The following is a 24,275-nucleotide window of genomic DNA, read 5'->3' as shown; positions in this document are numbered from 1 at the left end:
CACACTCGTTCTCAGACATCATGCAGTTATATTATTACAATTATTAGTAGGCTACTGTAGTTATAAGACAATCTATTTTGCCCGGGATGACTTAAAACCTTTGTCAAATGATTTGTTCTCTACCATGAGCTCGGGAGATATTTATGAACGGCACACTCACACGTATCACTGAAATGACTTTAATTCTTAAACGTTTTGATGTTGTACGAAGCAAACATCACATCATCACAGGAAACTCTTTCTTTCATCATAATTTCATTCCTTGTCCCTAGCGTACTCATTTGAAGCTTCGAGGTCGAACCACTTTGATGGTTCACCTGGCTGCGAGGCTTTGACGTTTCATGAGGCATCATCTCGCCACCACTATTCTGTTGTTTAAGAAAGAAAAAAGGATTCTTTCTGTGGCGTGTCGATAACTCGGACCTCCAGGTTTCCTTTCGTTATGCTTCCATCACGCTGATTTCAGATTCGCCTGTCATCGTGTATGATACCGGTGGTCTACAGTGTTTATTAAAGTCTAGACATCTCCGAATGCTTTGCAACCGTTCTCCTGGGGAACACGCGTGGGCATCGTTCAGCCCACCTGAACGTGTACAACTCATACTTACCTGGCAAGGGAGATACCATGATCAAGAAGGTGGTTCACCCATAGCGAGGCTCAGCCATTGCACTGAGGCTGTTGCTGACCCGTGCGAATTCCCCAAATGTGGGAATCTCGATTGCATAATTTCTGGTAGTGGGGGACTGCGTTCGCGCTCTCCCCTGATCATGTTGTTCTAAAGAAATAATAGCTATGAATGGCTTCATCGTGCTATATTGCAGTCCATACCATGTTTTGCATCGCTACGTTTCTTCAAAAGATCACGCAAACGATGACGCGCAAGCAGTGTAATGCATTGCGTTCAAATATGGAACTCTGAGTCTGGAATAACGCATTCATTCATTCATTCATTCCTTTCATTCATTATGGATCCTTATTTCCAGAAATATTATGTGCAAGGCCTAGATTATCAAAATCCGCTAGTCTGCTGAATGTTTTGTTTATTATTTTCATACTTTGAGTTGATGTAGCTGATGAGATTCATATTATCAAGTGGAAAAGTGTTTAATTGTTACATTTTTGGGCTGAATTAAGAAAAATAATAAGAATGTATTCAGTGCACTCACTTTGTCTGGATGACAGAGCCATTCACAGAACTCATTATTTTGACCACACAGGGAGTGCAGCCAGCAAAGTGGGGGTGTATTCACACCTCTGGTTGCGGGAGAGAAGACACAAGGACTTCTAATTTCTTTGGTGTGTTTTTTCTTTCCACTACCCCACCCCTTGTGAAAGCCAAGCACACAGAGACTCAAATTCTTTTACAACTTTTATTTTTCACCCCGAATGGGTTTCATTGAAAAGGCAATGCATATAAAACACAAGTAAACAAGATCTGTTTAATTAAAAGCTCGCCCACCACAACAAGGTACAGATCTACAGGCGAGAACACGAGAGCATGAGACGAGAGACAAACATGTACTACCATTTGCAAACATTTTCATTGAACATGGAGCTGACAGACATGCACACATCAAAAGGAAAGGCACATATAAATAACATTAATAATAATGCAAAAATCTCAACAATTGAAGAACACACACTTGTACTTAAGATACAACTCAACAATTGGCTTGTACAGGCTAAAGTGCAATAATGAACATGATTATCCAAAGACTCAGGTGACCAATCAACAAATAAAGGCTCAAGCTGTTCCTCCCTTTTGTGTTTTTTTGTGTTTTCTTTAGCAAACTTTTGTTAAAACTGAAGCAGACAAATACATACAAACATCACAAACACATGAAGCTGACAAAGACAAACAACATGCATGACAAAAACACAGATTATCTGAACATGAACAACCACTAAAGGGTATGTAAACTGATTGTGTTAGATTGGAACTGATTAAGGTTAAAAAGATTGACCCGCTTCTCGGCCTTTTGGCTAAGACAGTGATCCCCTCCGTTGTCTGTCTATATATTGCCTATTTAGTGGCAATTATATAGCAGGTTAGGAGGATATTGCACCATCTTTTTGGTAAGTTGGGGCCAAATACCAGTTGCTGATACCCTTTACCAAGAAGACCATTGTCCAGTTTGTTTAAACGGTAAAGTGCATTTTATTGTTGCCTGTATTACCTTGTTTACTCACTGTTTTATTGCTTTTAACATCTTGAATTTTAAGAGTGTGGTGTCTCCATCATGTCGGTTAACCCTTCCGGCATGAGGAGGCACCACAGTGTACGTTTTAAATTGAAGTCGATTGATGGAATTTTAATACAGATGTCCCGGCTTGATTTTTCAAGGAAGCACATCCAAGGAATCCTGAAGTTTACCGGAAACGACTTGAATTGTATTCTTACTCTGCCCTTTAACAAAGGATTCGATGTTAGCTTCGCAGCCGCAACAACCCTCAAAGAATTTTGGACACGCTACGACACGGTAAAAGACCAGTTCTCAGCATTTGAAGTGGAGAGACTAAATGACGATTCCATTAAAACCGTAATCGTCAGGATGTTCAATGAAACTGTAAATGCTGATGATATTTGTATATGGCTGGCAACAGTGGCATCACAGAGGTAAGTTATTCACACACACACACACACACACACACACACACACACACACACACACACACACACACACACACACACACACACACACACACACACACACACACACACACACAATCCTCCTTTCCAACTCTGCATCCACGACACTCTTAAAGAGTTCAAAGTTGTCATACACCACATTGTCGAAGCCAGGGGTAGTGGACTTCCTAGTGGATGGACAGTAGGAAAACATTTTCTGCATGCTTCCAGCCACTTTGTCCTTGAAAGGGTTGTACCTCTTCCACTGTCCACCACAGTTTGGCATGTGGCAAGCCCCACATGGCCTTGAGGACTTGTTAGGCATGAATGCCTTCACTGTTGGTGCAGGAGGGACAAAGCTCTGGCTGCAGGATGTCCCACGAAACAGGACGGAGGGGGCCTGTGGCTGTGCGGGGAAGACCTGCAGTATGGGTGCTGCCGACACAGGGGGTGGGCCGTAGGTCAACGCAGCGGGTGGCCTCGGCTGGAGGTGGGTGGGCGCAGAAGGCCTCGGCAGAATGGGGGTGAGCGCAGCAGGCTTCGGACGGGTGGAGGACGACAACCCAGTGGGCTGAACGGGTCGGTTCGCGGGAGTCACAGGCTGTGGCTCATCAACAAATAATCTGGAAACATAAAATACACATGTGATCAGTATTGATATGACGTGTGTGCTATTTGCTTTCCACAGCCAACAGGTGAAACAAAGTGCTTATGACAACTTACCTCCGCTTCTCACCACGTCTCTTTCCAGCCTCGTGATGGATGAGCCGGTACTGGACCTGAGGCCGGTCTGGCGGAGGGAGGGATGTTGGCAGCGCAGGAGCCTCCGGGAACGGTGCGTCCGACAGCACTTTCAGGTGAGGAGTCACCTTGTGGCCGAAGGAGCAGTCGCTCCTTCTGCCACTTCAGCAGCTCGTTCTGCTCTCCCTGCTGGCAGTACTGGAACAGCAGCCACACCAGCCAGCCGACATCATTCTCCACAAGCCACCTGAAGGTCTGACCGGCGTACTACCCGAACGTGATGACCAGCTGACCTTTCCACAGCTCAGCCCCCGACCTCTTGGCAGCCGCCTCTGCTGTCTTGAGATCCAGCCATTTAGGGTCAACAACAGTGCTGCTGCGGGCCTCTGCCACAGACCTTGCTGCCTCTGTACAGTACAGCCTGGCCTCTCCTTGCCGGTACAAAATGATGTTGGGGTACTGGTGTAGCTGTTGATGGCTGACCAGCGATGGTTTAGTGGCCAAGCTCTTCCCGCAGACATCACAGGTAAAGGTCTCCCTGGCGTCTGCATGGATCTTCAGATGACTCGCCAGTTTGGACTTTTCACTGAATGTCTTGTCGCACACGGTGCACTGATGTGTAGGCTCCTCCATGTTCCATCTGGTACAGTAAAACATGAATAAATGAGTACAACAAGCAGATCATTTAGATTGACAATATGTAGCCCTTTATTATACAGAAATGTGCTGTTGGTGTATTAGCCTAGGACAACACGCTCGCCAGATTGTTATCTATGTTGTTAGAAATGAGCTACTGTTTACCAGGTATGCAGCGCATCCCATGCAACAAGAGATTAACACGGTCGCCAAATTGCTTTATGTTACACTTACTCTCGCATCAGCTGTTGTCTAAACAGTCACATTTACCCAAATCAACACATATCCACATCAAATTGTCCAAGAAAACGTTGATTGTCGCCGAAAAGCAACAAGTTTGCAGGTATGCGACGTATGCCCTTACTCATTGTAAACAGTGTCGTTAGCCGCGCCTAGCTATCGTTACAAAACACACATTAACCAGCTTATTATTTCAACGACCCCTGGGTACATATAGTCATGCCATACACCGTTGGAAAGCTTAGATTACCACGATTAAAAGGAGACCACCCACGAGTCATATGGTTGCTCGCAGACAAAACGGCGATAGGTTGACTGAAGTCTACCCAGCAGCTAAAAACGTAACCGCTACGTCTTCCCTTTATACACAACGACCGTGTTATGACACGGTCGAAATCTTTTCTCTTTCTACAAAATCGAAACAGCTTAATACAAACCTTAAAAAAAAGGTTTAATTATCAACTAGCAAACGGTGAAGGGGATACAATTTACCTGAGTGAAACCACGTGCTGTAAGCTATTTTCTTTTTCAACTCGAGCTCATTGGCTGCAATGGCTGCAATAGAGTTCCGGGTGTTGACGTTGTTGGGGCGGGGAAATCGTGGGCACCACCATTTTGGCAGTATTCGATAGTATTGTTGGTTTATTTATTTTTTAACATTTTTTTGGTGAAGCACTGCTTCACCTGTAGTCTTATAGAAGCCTCCACTGCTCCAAACTCTATTTGTGAAACATGCAGACGGCCTAGTGAGACTGCCAGCAGGCAGCAGCAAAGAGATGTAGCGACCTCGGTTTATTTCTTCAGCTTTCACATACACACAAACACGCACACAGGGTGCTTGGTCATTCTTTTTTTTTTTTTCGTTGTCTGTTAAACCGCGACGTGGAGCGACGTGTCTGGGAACCTCGCCTCTTGGTCTGAGCGTGTGTAGGCATCGCTTCTCGGCGTTTTGGCTAAGATCAAGTGTAGTATCTGTTCTTATCAGATACTACACTACAGATCGCTTCTCGGCCTTTTGGCTAAGACAGTGATCCCCTCCGTTATCTGTTTATATATTGCCTATTTAGTGGCAATTATATAGCAGGTTAGGAGGATATTGCACCATCTTTTTGGTAAGTTGGGGTCAATTACCAGTTGCTGATACCCGTTACCAAGAAGACCATTGTCCAGTTCGTTTAAACGATAAGGTAAGTGGATTTATTGTTGCCTGTATTACTTTGTTTACTCACTGTTTTATTGCTTTTAACCTCTTAAATTTTTAAGAGTGTGGTGTCTCCATCATGTTGGTTAACCCTTCCGGCATGAGGAGGCACCACAGTGTACGTTTTAAATTTAAGTCGATTAATGGAATTTTAATTCAGTTGTCCCGGCTTGATTTTTCAAGGAAGCACATCCAAGGAATCCTGAAGTTTACCGCAAACGATTTGAATTGTATTCTTGCTCTGCCCTTTAACAAAGGATTCGATGTTAGCTTCGCAGCCGCAACAACCCTCAAAGAATTTTGGACACGCTACGACACGGTAAAAGACCAGTTCTCAGCATTTGAAGTGGAGAGACTAAATGACGATTCCATTAAAACCGTAATCGTCAGGATGTTCAATGAAACTGTAAATGCTGATGATATTTGTATATGGCTGGCAAGATACTGCACTGTGAGGGCCCAGGCCACCAAGGTGAGAGATGAGGATGGCATCTGGAACTGTTCATGGAGGGTCCCCATACAACAATGGCGGGACCCACATGGCTTCCAGGGCCTGAAACATCTCCCATCCATGATGGCTCTTGGAGAGAACAGGGGCTACATTCACTACCAGGGACAGCCCAAGCTCTGCCGCAAGTGTGGCGAGCAAGGGCACCTGGCGGAAGCGTGTACCAAGGTTGTTTGCGGCAAATGTAGAGAAATTGGACACTCTTTTGAAGAATGTACCAATGGCAGGAAGTGCAACCTCTGTGGAGACTCAAACCATCTCTTCAGAGATTGCCCGAAATCTTTTGCTAACAAAGTAAAACAAAATGCAAGGAAAGTGGCAGACGGGGGTGCACAAACAATTGAAGACACCAGGCTGCAAAAAAATACTCTGATTGGGGGAGAGGGGGAGGGGCCTGAGGTTGCCCCACCTAGTGGTGAAGTGAAAGAGGGTGGTGGGGCCCAGGCAGCCGGTGGAGCAGAGATGGACTCCACTTCAGACTCTGACGAAACCGGGAGTCTCGAAACAGTCGGCCGGTCGGAAGAGTCTGGGGTGGAGTCCAGTGAAGCCTCCCTCCCAGGAGCCCAGCCTGGGAAGAGAGCAGTGTCGGAGATGTCCTTGGAAAATGACGGAGCCTCGGAGAAAAGGGGAAGAGCTGGCTCCTCAGACAGTTCATCTGTCGGGGAGCCCAGAGTCTTCCCGAACCACCCCCCCAACACTCTCTCCTTTTTACACATGGCGCTGCAGTCAACCCCAAAGGACTCTGTTCTAAACCATGCTCGTGTCTGGGACGGAAATGAAGGGGACGAAATAACCCCAGACCGTTTTTAGTATTTTAATGCATAACTGTCTTTTAAATACCATACTCATGATCCTCACCTTTTCTACACTCAATGTGAGAAGTGTGAAATCAAGAGTTAGAGCTCAGACGATTTTATCCTTTCTAAATAATTTTAAGTCAGATGTGTTTTTACTACAAGAATGTGCATTGCCCTTTTTAGAAAACTACAGGATATGGGAGGAGAAATGGCCACACAAATCTCTATGGAGCGGTTCAAATGAGAACAGAAATGACGGCGTGGCCATTTTAATCAAGAACCCCTCAATTCTGGTGAAGGGCAGCACTGTGGTGAGAGACGGAAGGGCACTTATAGCACACTTGACTTTTATGGGAAGGGATTTTAATCTCTTAAACATCTATGGTTTTAACAACAAAAATGACACATGACCTTTTAGAAAACTTGCAGCCCCACATGCTAGGCCGAACGCCATTAGTTTTAGGGGGAGATTTTAATTGTATTTTAAATAGAAGTGATAGGAGAGGGGCAGGGGATGATTTTAAAGTGGACAAGACGTCGGTTTTATTGCAGGGATTATGCAGGGATTTTAAACTAAAAGACTGTTTTAAAACCTTGCATCCAAGAGAGGAGGGCTTCACCTGGTTCAGTAGTGACGGTTCCAGAGCCTCTCGCATTGACTATATTTTTACCAGAGACTGCCCGCCAACCGATGCTAGATTAACCCCTGTTTTCTTCTCAGATCACGCTATGCTGTTCTGCACCCTTTCACTCTCTTCAGGTGTGACTAAAGGTAGTGGTCTGTGGAAACTGAATTGCTCCCTGCTAGAAGATAAGGATTTAGCCAGTCAGTACAGGGAGCAATTCAGTCAATGGCAGACCCTCCAAGACTTGTACGAAACACGTGCACTTTGGTGGGAAATGGTGAAGGGAAAGACACAGACTTTTTTTAAAAAGGCAGGGAAAAACAAAAAAAACAAGGAAAATAGATGCATGGTGGGGCTGCAGAAAAGACTACAACGGTATTTTAAATGAACACAACAAGGTTTTGATTTTAACCAAGAAATTAGATTATTTAAAAAACGAATGTTGATTTTATCGGAAATCACAAGCAAAGGAATTATAGTCAGAAGCAAAGAACGACACATGGAAGAAGGAGAAAAATGCACTAGATACTTTTTTAAGAAAATCATTAACAGTGGGGAGGGTATTTTTAAACTCAAAAAAACAAATGGGGAACAAACCAATAGTAACAAAGAATAATGGAGGAAATAGAAGGTTTTTATAGAGATCTGTACAGCGAAAAACAAACAGAAAATGAAGCAAAAAACAACATCATAAGCAACATAGATTTAAAGATAGGTGAAAGTGCATTTTTAACCCGTGATTTTAACCTTTTGGAACTTCACAAATGTTTGTCGAGTTTTAGGGGGGGAAAGTCGCCGGGGGAAGATGGGCTTCCACTTGAATTTTATCTGACCTTCTGGGACATTTTAGCACCTGACCTACTGATGGTTTTTACCGACTTCCAAAGACTAGACCGACTACCAGACAGTTTTAGATCAGGGATAGTAAAACTACTTTACAAAAAAGAGGACAAGACTGACCTGAAGAACTGGCGACCAATAACCCTTTTAAACGTTGACTGTAAACTTTTTAGCAAACCTTTAGCAAACAGAATGTCCGTGGTTTTAGGGTAGGTAATCCACCCGGATCAAACCTGTGGCATATCGGGGAGGAAGATCACCGACAGCCTCGTACTGATTAGAGACACCATCTGTTATGCGAGAGACAGAAACATCAGACTAGTAGTCCTAAATTTAGATTTTGAAAAAGCATTTGATCGGGTCTCGCACCAGTACCTATTCCAGGTACTGCAAAAAATGGGCTTCCCAGAGAGGTATATAGAGTGGGTGGGATTGCTGTATAGGGACATCACCAGCAAATTTCTTGTTAACGGGCAACTCACAAAAGCAGTAGATTTGCACTGCGGGGTCCGTCAGGGTTGTCCGTTATCTGCCCTCCTCTATTGCCGCTTTCACACCAAAAAGAACCGAGAGCCAGTTCCGGGCCGGTGCTAGGGCCAGTTCCAAACTGGTTCCAGCCTTACCCCAGTTAAGAACCGGTTGGTTTCACACCGGCCAGAGCCAGCCATAGAGCCGGCGTGAGAAACGTCATGACGTCACTACAAACGTCTCCGCTAGTGAGCTTGGACAGAAGCATACGGCCGACATCTTTCTTTATTCTGGGTGGAAATAGTAACATAGTTACGCCATTAAATGCGTTTATGGAAACATTTTTAGCGAGAAATGTGCATTTTACTTTCATAATGTTCGCTCGGTGAATGTGAAGGATGTTTGGTTTGATAGTTATGACGAAGAGGGAACGCTCCGTTCACTTGCATGGACACGGACTCATCTAGCTGCGTTGACGCGTTGTCCGTGTATGGTTCGTTCTTTGAATATTCCGATTTAAAACAAAATCAGAAAAAAACAAAAAAGAACCATACACGGATTCACGTCCATTGTTTACTTCGGTGTTTTAAAAAATGCCGGTCTTCGTTGGTCTTCCTGTTTATGAAGGTACGGATAACTCCGCCCCCTGCCCCCGGCGTAAAAGCGGTTCTAGTTCTAGCCCAGCTCTAAAGTGGGGCCAGAGTTGAACCGGTTTTTAGGGGCCGGTGCCGGTTCTTTGGCGGTGTGAAACCAAAGCCCTGGCCCTAGCTCCGAACTGGCCCGGAACCGGCCCCGATTTTGCGGCGGTGTGAAAGGGGCATATGTGGTATGCATAGAACCACTGGCCCAGGTCTTGAGAAGGGACCAAGGGATTAAAGGGGTGGCCATACCGGGCAGTGGGGGACTTTTTAGCAAATGTGTTTTATATATGGACGATGTTAACATTTTATGCACTGACCTTTTATCAGTAAACAGAGCGCTGGACTTGACCGACTGCTACGGACTGGCCTCTGGGTCCAAACTCAACAGAGGGAAGACCCAAGCCCTTTTTTATGGACCATGGACGGCGACTGAGATGACCGGACTCCCCCTGACTGTGAAACAGACCGACATAAAGATACTCGGGGTCAAATTCAACAGGGAGGGGGAGGGGACCAAAAATTGGCCGGACGTGGTAGGGAAAGTAAGGCAGAGACTGGGATACTGGGGACTTAGAGGACTGACAATAGAAGGAAAGGTTTTAATCATCAAAGCAGTGATTTTACCTTTGCTTTTATTGATAAGCTCTGTTTTTATTCCACCACACCGAGTGCGTTTAGAACTGGAGCGAGCAGTTTTTTATTTCCTGTTGGGGTCCAAGTGGGAGAGACTGAAGAGAACAGAAATGACGAAAACAAAAGAAAAAGGGGGGAAAGGAGTCCCGGACCTCCACCTGTTTTTAGGAAGCAGATATACTGCTCTTCACATTAAACTTGCAATGGTCCCATCCAGAGAAAACAAAACGACAGCAATGGCACGATTCTGGATGGGGTCCTATCTGAAAAGATTCCCGTTTTATATATCAGATCTTAGAACACCAGTATCATTTAACTTGTCACAATTTTACGCTTTTATTAAGAAGTTTTTAAAAAAATGTTACCTTGAAAACGAGGAACTGAATGTTTTAACTAACCATCGTTTTATAATCGCGGAAGTGCAGGAGCGGGAACCAGTGAGTCCGGTGCGCGGGCTAGCATACGGCGAGGCCACAACAGTCTGGCACAATGTGAACCATCCTGCCCTCTCCAACAGACTCCGGGACCTGTCATGGATGGCAGCTCACGAGATCCTCCCAGTCAGAGCCGTCATGCACTCCCGGGGGATGGCTGCATCCCCAACCTGCCCTCGGCCAGGTTGTGGCGCGCCTGAGTCGGTGAGGCACCTGTTCTGGGAGTGCAGCGCTGCTGGAGACCAGTGGGCAACGGCCGGCTCCCTGCAATTCCCGTACTTACCAGCAGGGGAGGCCCTGACAGCCCAAATGGTGCTGTATGGGGTGAGCCAAAAGAGTCAGTTACCACCAGACTATCCCAAGCAATGGCTCACCATAACCGCCATAAAAGACGCCATATGGGCCTCCAGAAACCTGCTGGTAAGAAAGCACATGCAGATCCCCCCCGTGGCTGTGATCCGAATGGCCGCAGCAACGGTCCAAGTGGCCGGTGCTGCAGGCGGCAGGCCTAGGACACAGCCACAAAGAAGAATCTCCTCTGTGCCCATTCGGACGAGGGAGTCGGAGCCACACGCGGAAAGGTCGAGGCAGCGCCGGCCCGGCTCTCCGGGAGAGGCAGGTGGGAAGGAGCAGAGAGGGGAGGAGATCCTCTGAGCCACAGGTTCCGAGAGACCAATGCTGTTCAAGAGAGAGCAGGATGGGGTTTTTTACTTTTTAATTGGGCTTCCTCCCGTCCCTGCACAGCTGTTTTTTAATCATGTTTTTTAAGCATCACAATGATTTTATAAAACAATGTATCCATGTATTTAATTATATTTATTTACCTTTTTTTATTCACAATGATGATGGTTTAAACTTAATTAAAATGTCTTTTAAATTGTGTATGCTTTTAAAACACTGACCTGTAAATTGTGATATGAAAGTTAAATGAAAGAACTGGTGTCAATAAATATTTTCAAACGAAAAAAAAAATCTGTTCTTATCAGTTTAATATCTGATACGTCCCCTACCCGGGGACCATATATTAAATTGATTTTTGGAACTGGGAGATGGAAAAGGGGCTTGCTCCGTCCACTCCACGCATCGACCTGGTATTGCTGTACCTCCAGGACCGGTGCACCCCTCTCTCACTGTGAAAAACAAAACTAAACTCCTCCTGAGAGTAGTGGTGCCGAGATGATGCCTCATGAAACGTCAAAGCCTCGCAGCCAGATGAACCATCAAAGTGGTTCGACCTCGAAGCTTCAAATTAGTACGCTAGGGACACCTAGTGGTGAATGAAATTATGATGAAAGAAAGAGTTTCCTGTGATGATGTGATGTTTGCTTCGTACAACATCAAAACGTTTAAGAATTAAAGTCATTTCAGTGATACGTGTGAGTTTGGCGTTCATAAATATCTCCCGAGCTCATGGTAGAGAACAAATCATTTGACCTAGATTTTAAGTCATCCCGGGCAAAATAGATTGTCTCAGTAGCCTACTAATAATTGTAATAATAGAACTGCATGATGACTGAGAATGAGTGTGATTAATTACATAGCCATAAAAGTGATCTTGGAACTGGGTAGGGTCTTCTTTTTGTAAAAATGTGCCAATTGTGAACCCATATCGCGGAACAGCCCGAGATGAAGCCTCGAACGTCACGCGCTACGTCATTTCGCCTATGTGAATCCTACTCGATACGGAGCTTCGCTGGGGGAGGAGCCGAGGTACTCGACACACGCCCCGATGCCTCGACGCAAACCATAACATCACTACCTGAGAGTACACCCGTCCGCCTGTAGACAATAAAGTGTCATTTACAATTCATAAACGCACTGTTTACAATTATTCCAACGATATTCTGTTGTTTAAGAAAGAAAAAAGGATTCTTTCTGTGGCGGGTCGATAACTCGGATCTCCAGGTTTCCTTTCGTTATGCTTCCATCACGCTGATTTCAGATTCGCCTGTCATCGTGTGACCGGTGGTCTACAGTGTTTATTAAAGTCTAGACATCTCCGAATGCTTTGCAACCGTTCTCCACGGGAACAAGCGTGGGCATCGTTCAGCCCACCTGAACGTGTACAACTCATACTTACCTGGCAAGGGAGATACCATGATCAAGAAGGTGGTTCACCCATAGCGAGGCTCAGCCATTGCACTGAGGCTGTTGCTGACCCGTGCGAATTCCCCAAATGTGGGAATCTCGATTGCATAATTTCTGGTAGTGGGGGACTGCGTTCACGCTCTCCCCTGATCATGTTGTTCTAAAGAAATAATAGCTATGAATGGCTTCATCGCGCTGACTAATGCCGTCCATCCCACGTTTTGCAACGCTACGTTTCTTCAAAAGATCACGCAAACGATCACGCCCAAGCAGTGTAATGCATCACATTCAAATGTGGAACTCTGAGTCTGGAATAACGTAGTCATTCATTCATTCATTCATTTCTTTCATTCATTATGGATCAAATTATTGTTTCTGTACAAGTCCCGTCTCTGGCCACAGCAGCGCTCCCAGTCATTATGGGTTCCTCCTGTATAAAAGTTAGTATGGACAAGACAATAATTGCTTACGGCCATACCACCCTGAGCACGCGCGATCTCGTCTGATCTCGGAGGCTAAGCAGGGTCAACTCGAGCTCATTGGCTGCAATGGCTGCAATAGAGTTCCGGGTGTTGACGTTGTTGGGGCGGGGAAAATGTGGGCACCACCATTTTGGCAGTATTCGGCAGACTGGCGCTCTTGTGGTGGAGCAGACATGGTCGATAACTGTTGTGCACCAGGTTGCACAAATAAACGAGGCAAAAATAAATGTACGTCGTTCTGCCGCATTCCTAAAGATGCGGAGAGGCGAGCTAAGTGGATCAGCGCCATTAAAAGAGCCAGGAGCAAGCAAAAAAAGACTGAAAAATGGGACCCCCCGGCTGTTGGATTCCGCTTGTGCAGCGATCACTTCATATCAGGTAAGTTACAGAATACAAAGCTTGGCAGCTTAGCTTCATTATTTAATAGGCTATAATTGTGGTCAGGCGCGTATCAGACGCGGGGGATGAGTACGATGCATCCCCCTCACTTCTATTGGAAGGCCATTCCATCCCCTCCACTTTTGTTCGTCAAATCCTCACTAAAATCAGCTTTTCTAATAAAAAAATAGTAAACGTTCGCCTGTTGTATGCAATTTAAAATGGTTGCTATGATTGCATCCCTCTGTATCAAATTATCACTCTGTAAATCCCAGCGCTACAATTGACGTTACGTAGACTAAACTGCAGCAGAGAGAGAGGTCATGTTTCCCGAAGCTCCGCTAGGCATTGGAAAAAACTACTTAATTTATCGTTCAGATCTACTTTATCTTATTTTATTTCATGATCACAATACCTAACAGTATATAGTTTGTTTTCGTCGTCCTCCATCGCTCGATTCAACAATACTTTTTGGCACTTTTTACTCCCGGATCAGACCGCAGAAAAAGCCTTGGACTTTCCTATCGCCAACATGCCTCTGTACTCGGATATCTCAGGCACGGAGACTGGGAAATGCACAGACTGCACCAAACTGCAACAGACGGTGGCTTTAATTGAAACGAGACTAGCAGCATTAGAAAAATGCAAAGGACCCCTACAGGATACAGTGCCGATGGGTGAGTTTGCTGAGCTCACTCAGATACAGCAAGATGATCAAAGCTACACTGTATCCTTCCCGAAGCTGGACAAGAGAGAGACAGTTCCAGCTGCGTCTCACTGGCACAGAGTCGGCGCTAAGCCAAAACAACATACCAAAGTGAATCAACAAGATCACTCAACACCAAAAGCTAAACTACCCAAAGCTAAAGTTATCAGCCGGATTAGCCCGTCACTGAAATTAACCCTGCCACTGAAGAACCGGTTCCTGCCACTTCAAGAGTCCACGAACGAGCCTGCCACCCATGCACCCCTGAGCCCCGAGATGCGTCCGGACGGACAGTGCGGACAGAGACGGAACATGAACCAGTCGCCATGGAGGCGAGCTGCGCATGCCTCGGCCACCTGTGCACCCCTGACCCCTGAAATGTGTCCGGACAGACGGTACAGACAGACATGGAACAACCAGTCGCCACGGAGGCGGGCTGCGCATGTGTCTGCCACCGTCCAACAAGGGCCCATCTCAGAGGAAGCAGATGAACCAGACACTCTGATTATATGAGACTCAACCATCAAGGATATAACCGGTAAGAAGATCAAAACATACAACTTCCCATATGGAATGGTTAGTGATATCAACCATAAACTAGCCAAAATCATATTGGAAAACCCCAATATCTCACAGATTATTGTGCATGCAGGATCTAATGATATTCAAAGAGAACAGTCAGAACTTCTGAAGAGGGATTACACTGATCTATTGGATACACTGGACAAAATACACATCAACTCATTCATCAGTGGACCCATACCAACAGTTGACAGGGGAATAAACAGATTCAGTCGTCTACTTGCACTGAATACATGGCTTTCCAGAGTCTGCAATGAAAGAGGAAGGGGCTTTATTGACAATTTCAACTTATTCTGGGGGCGCAAATATCTTTTCAGAGCAGATGGCCTACACCCAAACAGGTTAGGCTCAAAACTGTTGAGGGACAATCTTCTCTTCTCGCTTTACGCACAGGCCACAATCTTGCCATGGTCTGACGCACAGGCCACAATCAGAGCACAGGTTGAGAAGAAGCGAGACTACAGCCTCCCCCACACATCTACTCTGCCACTATCTGACACACAGATAGCAGACAGCCCAAAGACCTTGAAGAGAGACAACAGCCCGCCCGACGCCATCAACACTGTGCCTTCCCCAATCGCTGATGCTGGCTTGACGAGGAACGGCCACCCCCCTCCTCTGCATTACAGACCAAAGACCTTGAAGAGAGACAACAGCCTGCCCGACACCATGGACACCGTGCCCTCCCCCATCGCTGATGCTGGCTTGGCCAGGAACGGCCACCCCCCTCCTCATCTCTCCCATAGCCACAACAACTCCAGCTCCACAGTCTCCTCCCTTTGCGATTTTCCAGCTGAATTTAAGAAACAGGAATATGTAGGCATCAAACTTGCATCTGTGTCAATGATAGCATCGCCAGGTCATTCCCACAGGCTGATAACACCCAAGCGGAGGGCACCCCAGCCCCCCGCCCCCTGTACTGATAGTAGTCCTGAGTATTACTGAGACAAAAAAGGGTTCAGCCGTAGACAAAGTATAAAGGACGTTTCGCATAATCTGCTGAACCCAAGGTTGCCTATGTCAAAACATGGCAACTTTTGCATTCCTGCTGTAACCACTAAGAGAGTAAACAAAGGGAAACTTGGACACACTGCTAACCTCACAAATCTCATACATATTTCCTCCAAACCAAAAACAACCTTAAAGCCTATCAACAACACCATCAGGATGGGTCTACTTAATGTTAGGTCTCTTAATAACAAATCATTTTTAGTTAATGATTTTATTACCACCTCTAATCTGGATTTTATGTTTTTAACTGAAACATGGCTGGAACAAAATAACAGTGCAACCGTTCTGATAGAGACAGCTCCTCCCAACTATAACTTTTTTGATGCATGTAGATCTGGAAAAAGAGGTGGAGGGGTTGCTGTTATATTTAAAAATGATTTTCAGGGGAAACAGATGTTATTTGGTGATTTTCCATCATTCGAATACCTTTGTGCTGTATTGAAATGCTCCCCCAGAGTTCTCCTATTAATTATTTACAGGCCACCCACATACTCTGCAAATTTTTTCGATGAATTCACAGAATCATTGTCTAGCATCTCCACAGACTTTGACTGTCTAGTTATAACTGGTGACTTCAATTTTCATACTGATGATTTGAATGACAAGTGTGCAAAAAAACTTTGTACCATTTTGGACACATTTGAACTGTCCCAACATGTGAAAGAGACTACTCATTGTAAGGGCCACACTCTAGACCTGGTTATCACAAAGGGCCTCAATGTTTCTGATCTCTCTGTGACTGATCCTTCCTTGTCTGACCACTTTTGTGTTTTCTTTAATCTATCTTTTATTCCCGACACACAGACAAAATCAAATACTGTCAAAAAACGGTATATCAATGAAGAATCGTATGTACTTTTTAGAAAGGCCATCTCCTTACTACCACCTCTCAACCCATGTTCTGCTGATGATCTTGTAGAAAACTTTAATCTGAAAATTTTGAAAGTCATGGATGTCATTGCACCTTATAAGGTTAAAACGATTTCTGGAAAGCAAAAGGCACCCTGGAGAAAAGCTGCTTCTGTAACAGCACAGAAAAAAGAATGCAGGAAGGTTGAACGCATCTGGCGTAAAACAAAACTTCATATTCACCATGATATCTACAAAGAGAGCCTCTGTGCCTACAATTCAGACTTAAAAAGTGCTAGAGAAACATTTTTCTCCAATATCATTAAATCCAATAATAATAATGCAAAAACCCTATTTGCAACTGTTGACAGACTGACCAACCCCCCAACACAAATTCCACCTGATCTCCATTCCACGCAGAAATGCAATGAGTTTGCAGCTTTTTATACTGATAAAATTGAAGGCATCAGACGCGCCATCAATATCTCCACTTCAAACAAAAATGTTGGACTACCACCCTGTTCAGGCAAAAGTAACGTGGCAGGGATGGCATTCTTTAATGTTATTGACTCTAAAACTCTTGTGGAAACTGTTACGCAACTAAAGCCATCCACCTGTTGCCTTGATTCTTTACCTACCAACCTCTTTAAGAATGTTTTTGACTGCCTAGCAATAGACATATTGCAGATAGTTAACAACTCTCTCCAGTCAGGCAACTTCCCAAAAGCCCTGAAAACTGCAGTTATTAAACCCCTTTTAAAAAAGCGGAGCCTAGATACCTCTATTATTAACAACTACAGACCAATATCAAATCTGCCCTTCATAAGTAAAATCATTGAGAAAGTTGTCCTCCAGCAACTTAATCACTTCCTGGAATCAACTGGTTGTTATGACACCTTCCAATCAGGATTTCGACCCCTGCACAGCACTGAGACCGCCCTCATTAAAGTTGTAAACGACATCCGTCTTAACACAGACTCTGGCAAAACCTCAATACTAATGCTACTAGACCTCAGTGCTGCATTCGACACTGTAGACCATACAATACTTTTGGACAGGTTAGAAAACTGGGTGGGGCTTTCAGGCACAGTCTTAAATTGGTTCAGATCCTACCTACAAAATAGGAACTACTTTGTTTCCATCGGCGACTTTGTATCAGAATCAACCAACGTGATGTGTGGAGTCCCACAAGGTTCGATCTTAGGACCCTCTTTATTCAACATTACATGCTCCCACTAGGGCAAATCATGCATAATAACAATATTGACCATCATTGCTATGCTGATGACACGCAAATCTATGTATCGCTATCACCAAATGACTATCGGCCCATAGATCTGCTGTGCCAGTGCATTGAGCAAGTGAAAGACTGGATGTGCCGAAATTTCCTTCAGCTAAATGAGGATAAAACAGAGATAATTGTATTTGGTGCTAAAACGGAAAGGCTTAAAGTAACCCAACACCTTCACTCTCTGTCCCTGAAAACCTCAATCAAAGCCAGAAATCTAGGGGTTATCATGGATTCTGATTTACATTTCGAAAGTCACATCAAATCAGTTACAAAATCTGCATATTATCACCTTAAAAATGTAGCAAGACTTAGAGGGCTCATGTCCCCCGAAGACTTACAAAAACTTGTACATGCCTTTATCACTAGTAAGCTTGATTACGGCAATGGTCTCCTTACAGGTCTCCCAAAACAAACTCTAAGGAAGCTTCAGCTTGTTCAGAATGCTGCTGCTAGAGTTTTAACAAAGACCAAAAAATTTGAACATATTACATCAATTCTTAAATCGTTACATTGGCTTCCTGTAGGTCAGAGAATTGATTTTAAAATCATGTTGCTAACCTATAAATCCCTACATGGTTCAGGCCCAAAATATTTAACTGATATGCTTCCACTACATAAGCCTTCTAGAACACTAAGATCTTCTGAGACCAATCTGTTAATTATCCCCAGAGTAAACACGAAACATGGGAAAGCAGGATTTAGTTACTATGCAACAAATAGCTGGAATAAACTCCCTGAGGATTTAAGACTTGCCCCAACTCTGAGCACCTTCAAAACAAGATTGAAGACTTTTATGTTTGCTTTAGCTTTCTGCTAAATCTTAAATACTTTACCTTTATTTTACTAAAATGCCTTTTTAACTTTCAATTAAATTTTCTCACTTTCTTAAATACATTGCACTTTCAATTTTACTTACTAAAAAGCCTTTTTAACTTTCAATTAAATTTTCTATTTTTACCAGAAAGATACATGATCTGATACCAGAGAGAAAGGATAAGGGTTACTAGAATCCGGGTTGGAGTCCCAGAGAAAGTACCAAGTTCCTTTTAGGTCGGGTTGGAGTCCCGACGCGGATACCAGAGAGACTGTTGATCTGATCTTAAATACATTGCACTTTCTATTTTACTCATTTCTTTGCATATGTTTTCTTTTACTTCTCTATTATTTTATTTTATTGTATAACAATGTTTATATGTGAAGCACTTTGAGTCTGCCTTGTGTATGAAAAGTGCTATATAAATAAAGTTGCCTTGCCTTGCCTAAACAGCTCGCGCAGCCTGCAGAAAGCGCTGGCAGCGGTGCTCCCGAGACCCGACTGCCCGAGAGCTCAGCGCGGTGACCGCGATCATTCAAGCAGTTTCTCACAGATTGCTGTGCCTAACTGTTCGTGCTGCATACTGACTTGACGCCTTCAATGAAAAGGTAGAATTGAATCACTGTTTTAGATCAGCATCATTCACTGCCTGTAATGAAGGCAGCATATTAAGCGATTAAAGCGATTAAGCGATTAATTATTAATCATTAATAGATGCAAGGTTCATGGCTCTCTATTCAAGAGCTAGTTACCTCCTAGCATAAGATCCCATTCATTCTTCCGACGGGAACTAAGCCTACTTTAGTTTTAAAACTTTTATTTTTTTCGTGCAATATAGCCAATGATGCCGAAAACTAAAAGAAAAAGACAGGGGACTATAGACGGCTTTTTCAAGAGAAAACAAGTAAGTTGACTTCTCTCCCTCTGCAGACACTGACGTGCTTGCAAGTTGCAAGCTATAGGCTATCTGTTTCGAGTGCTACCGCGGTTGGGATGCACAGGTTTGACTAGGGCTACAGGTAGCCTTTACGGAGAGTAGAGATCCTCGTGCGATTCGTCATTTTCAAACCTTGAGAAAACGCACTTCAATCTACAAGGTGTATCACTCAAAATATACACAAAGTATGTGTCACAGCAATCAACTTAGGCCTACTGGTTTAATGAATGTGAATGAATGCTGTGATACACGAAAATCCGGAGAATTGTGCGATTCGCTTTCTCAGCACACTTGAACGTGAAATGTCCTCAACAGTGTGTGTCAAGGGTTCATCTTGTTTTCTTAGAACATTAGAAGCATGCAAGTGCGTTCCATTCGATCAGACACGTTTTATTTTCAGTTAGGCTACTGTATAATCAGTAAGACCACACCATAAACACATAAGCCCAACATTATACATAGATCATAGATAGGTCTCAGCATGAAATGGAGAACATTTGAAGTTGAACCTGACCACTGGTTTGACAGCCTGCACTCTGTGTGTCACTACATAATAACATCACTACATACAAGTAACAAACGCTCTAGCCAAATGTCATTAGAGCTACAGTTATTGAACATTCATGCAACAGCCTCAAGTGGCTTTACAAATGTGTTTTGTCTCTGCTCATTATGACAAACTAATTGTTCTGCAATCATTTTCCTGTCCAACAGATCCAGCTTGTGCTTTTGAACATAACACACGGTTACACTGTTGAGACATGTTTGTGTCATTGTACTTCGCATCCATGTTTTCATCCTTCAGAGGCTGCTGAAGCTCCTTTCAGCTTTATCACACAGTGTGTGTGTGTGTGTGTGTGTGTGTGTGTGTGTGTGTGTGTGTGTGTGTGTGTGTGTGTGTGTGTGCGTGTATCAAACAAACACACAATGAGTCATACACACACACACACACACACACACACACACACACACACACACACAGTGTATCTGCTCGCATTTCTTCCATTTTGTTGGCCTAGATGTATGTAAAAGTTCATATAATTGATCATCGCTATTTGGAATGATTATTTCTTCGCCTATTCCAGAACACCCCCACTTTTGGAAAGCTTGATACGCCCCTGATTGTGGTTTCGGATCAGTTTAATACTACAGTGTGCACAGTGATCTGGGAGCAGCTTTATGAGGCTGTGCTTCTGCATGGACATGTACAGCATCATAAATCCCCTGCATGTTAATGGGTTGATTTGCAATGAGATAGATGAACAGCAATGCTGAACAGTGCATGATACAGCCAGCACAGTTAAATGACACAAAGAAATAAATAACACTATTTATTTAACTTATATTTCTACTCGGGGAAGATTCAAAGTGAGCAATCAAACCCTGGTTGGATGTGTCATTTAGCCCTTTGAGTGTGGTGTATGTGATAATGCGTAGCATAGCTCAGGGCAGACATTGTAGGCATCAGCTCTAGCCAAAGGCCAGGTTCAATGAAGTGGACTGAAATATGTTCCCACCTGAATGGTGCTTTGGCTGTGCAGTTCACATGCACAGTTTGTCCACATGCACCTATTCATCCCCCAGCGATTGAAGCCCAGCTTCTTTTAGGTTTTAGATTTTAGATATGTTAAGTTTAAGTCTACCTTCATTTTTTTACGTGAACTTGCCTCACTGTTTAAATAATGTCTGCCTCTGACTCATCAATTGTTTACTTATATTCCTCAGGGCCCGAAAGGACCAAGAGGTGAAAGGGTAAGCCAATATCAAACTCATTAATTATGACAAGATGCATGACAATGCCATGTTTGCTGGATAGAAACTTTCATGGAGTTTATCGGGTTGATATATGATGACGCCGATTGACCTTTCAACTTGAATAGGCCACACCCCTTTGTTTACATCAGGCATAGCCTAAAGCCCTCCGCCGTGATAATATAACAAATAATAATGGACCAATCTCTGCTGCACGACGGCTGAAAATAACCTGAACTACAAATATTTATTGTATATTATTTTTTTTGACTTTGGCTCACGTATCCAGACCAAATTCATATTTATCTTTTCTAAACTTTATTAACAATAATAAAACAATTTAGTAAAAGGACATGACGCTTTTATTCAAGTTTAGACCAAACCGAGCTCCACAGCCGAACAGAGCTGGGACGCTGCCAGAGTCCCAGCAGACACGGTGGCTGTGTGTCAATCAGTGGTAATCAACGGAGACTAACCCAAGGCCTTCCTCCACAGGGACCCCAGGGCCCTGACGGGAGGGACGGCAGACCTGGCAACCCCGGCCCTGCTGGGCCCCCAGGACCCCCTGGCCTCGGCGGAGTAAGTATCCTATAGGGGCCGACTTGGTCAACTGCTGGGTGGGGGGACTGAAGGTGGATGTTGGTTCTAAAATGTGACTGTGTGGGGGACTGAAGGTGGATGTTGGTTCTAAAGTGCTGCTGGGTGGGGGAACTGAAGATGGATGTTGGTTCTAAAGTGTTCCTAGGTGGGGGAACTGAATGTTGATGAAGGCCTCTCAGTAAATAAGGTTAACCGGCTGGTATATCCTATTGTAACCGTAAGGTATAGAAGCTACAGGAAGATGCTGATTTGCTGTTCATCTGTTTGATAAACGATCAAGCCCTTAAACTCACCTGACCCAAATTCTGGCACAATTATAGCAATGGAACAGACAATTATAAATTGGGACCAGGAAAACTATTGGAATGGATTGATGTGCATAACCTGAGTTACCTTTGTCCTCTTGGGCTGGCCTCACTGGCTAAATGAAGGCCTTAAACACTTGAGCATTTTCTGGAAGCTCTTTCACCTCATGGTACAAATCATATGTAGGCCTGCTGTCACATTCCAAAAGACGACATGAACATTAGTGTCAACTGAAACTTGCAACCCATACATAACCTATGAATTAGAAAATAAGTATATTGTATTGTATGAATTAGGGCTGTGCAATTAATCGAATTTCGATCGCGATATCGATTTTGGGGTCAAACGATCTCCAAACTCGTATAATCGAGTTGAAACGATTAATTTGACATTTTCCGTTTTACAGTAGGCCTAGAGAGTTTATGAAAGTTTATGAAAGAGACGCGCATGCGAAAGCATTCAACGCGGCGAGAGGGAGTACAATCTAACAGGCGTGCTGCATCAGGAAGTATGCCGTTGGCAGGAGGCGGGACATGCCAGTGAACCGCCAATCAGCAGCATCGACTGTTGACAGACATGTTGGAGTAGACCTACCGTGTGGAATATTAAAGTTTCAGTAACGTTACAGTTTGATGAACGATAACAAGCTCATAGCAGACTTTAACTAAGAGTTCTTTAAGGCAGAACTGCCAAGTACATCTTTGATATGTATTTCTGTTTAACAACAATATGATTTTCAGTGATGTTGCTAGGTACACGTCCTGCGTCCCTGACGCATTAAAATCTGAAAGGACGCACTAAACTCACCATGCGTCCCGGGGACGCATCTCATTTTCCCCATGAAAAACGATACATTGTGAACATTAAACAACTCGTGTTTAATCACAGTAACTGGCCAAAGAAACCTTCTTGTGAGCAGATCGGACAAGCGCTGTTTCAACCCTCTGCGCATCTACTCGGCGCAGACATGATCCCCTGTACAAAGTATCGCGACATGCTAATTTAGCCGCTACCAAAACAACTAGCTCGTCACCGCTGATTTCATTTCAACAATTAAAAATACGAACTTCATAGTAAATAAACCCACGTTTCCACTGCTCGATGCTGTGCTCATTCGTGTCGAATGAGCAAATCAAACAGGATTTTTTTGCAATCCTTCTGATTGAATATTATGTACATTTATGACAAAATCGTGAGGACTAGGCTTGTGACACACACACACACACACACAAATGTGGCGCTCGCGCGGTAATAGCTCATTGGCGCCACCTAGTGATCATTATGTGCAAATGCACAGCCTCTCATTAAAATGACTTAGGGGTCATTTGACCCCTCTTGCGGCGCTAGGAGTAAGTAAAAATGGCCCGGCGTTTCTAGTGTTAAACATGAACGGTTGAGTACTCCAGCTCTAACCATATCATACCACCATCAAGGAGTTTAACACTATTAATTTAATTTAAGAAATAGAATAATAATAAAAAAGAAACACATTTTTTAAACTGGGGAGTCGGGACCCATTGAATTTCTCAGGGACCCACCCAACTCGCCACCTGTGGGTCCCGGGGACTCACTACATTGAAAACCTATCAACATCACTGTAGCCATTTTGAGTAATTTGGCCTTACTATACGAGTCAACATACTGGTCCTTCACAAGCCTCAGAATGATCCATTTCTACCTCAAATGTTCAAAAGCTCCGCACCGCTTCCCCCCCGCTCGGTCGCTTTGCTCCCTCGCCATTGATGTTTTCCCCCTTGTGATTTTTTTCTAGAAAAACCCATGTTATACAATGTAAAACCACGCACCTGTAGATGTAATGCATCCACGTATGCAGTCGAATGTGAGAATTCTCAAACATTGAGCCACTTCGGATGGACCTCGACACCGTTTTCCCTTTGTGACAGGAATCTCGGCATGTCCTGATGATTAAATCCAAAGGTTAATGTAACAAAATAAAAACCTATGATACTGTGCTGATTTCACTTAATAAAAATGTAACATAATTGAAGATGGAGAGGGGGACTGTTGCGTGTGGCCATGACTCACTCACTCAGACATTCACTGTGCTGTGCCTAAACCCCATG

General features: G+C 44.1%; 1 protein-coding gene, 3 non-coding genes and 1 pseudogene across 4 annotated transcripts; all 5 read left to right on the top strand.

The window, feature by feature from the left end:
• The first annotated feature begins 600 nt into the window (after positions 1-600).
• On the top strand, positions 601-765 carry LOC130378430 (U1 spliceosomal RNA). Its single transcript, XR_008894704.1, has one exon. It is a non-coding gene; the product is annotated as a U1 spliceosomal RNA (small nuclear RNA).
• A 4,415-nt stretch (positions 766-5,180) lies between these two features.
• On the top strand, positions 5,181-5,374 carry LOC130378429 (U2 spliceosomal RNA). The gene has a single exon (XR_008894703.1). It is a non-coding gene; the product is annotated as a U2 spliceosomal RNA (small nuclear RNA).
• Positions 5,181-6,906, top strand: LOC130378417 (uncharacterized). Its single transcript, XM_056585189.1, has 2 exons — positions 5,181-5,434; positions 5,632-6,906. Exon 2 carries the CDS (start codon positions 5,840-5,842, stop codon positions 6,764-6,766), a length of 927 nt encoding a protein of 308 aa, XP_056441164.1. The 5' UTR covers positions 5,181-5,434; positions 5,632-5,839; the 3' UTR covers positions 6,767-6,906.
• Positions 6,907-11,344: 4,438 nt separating this feature from the next.
• Positions 11,345-11,520, top strand: LOC130378428 (U2 spliceosomal RNA; annotated as a pseudogene).
• A 947-nt stretch (positions 11,521-12,467) lies between these two features.
• Positions 12,468-12,632, top strand: LOC130378432 (U1 spliceosomal RNA). Its single transcript, XR_008894706.1, has one exon. It is a non-coding gene; the product is annotated as a U1 spliceosomal RNA (small nuclear RNA).
• Positions 12,633-24,275: the final 11,643 nt, after the last annotated feature.

Source organism: Gadus chalcogrammus, unplaced genomic scaffold, assembly GCF_026213295.1.
Source record: "Gadus chalcogrammus isolate NIFS_2021 unplaced genomic scaffold, NIFS_Gcha_1.0 GACHA077, whole genome shotgun sequence".
Lineage (NCBI taxonomy): Eukaryota > Metazoa > Chordata > Actinopteri > Gadiformes > Gadidae > Gadus > Gadus chalcogrammus.
Note: the sequence above shows the minus strand (reverse complement) of the source record. Positions and strands in the feature narration are given on the sequence as shown.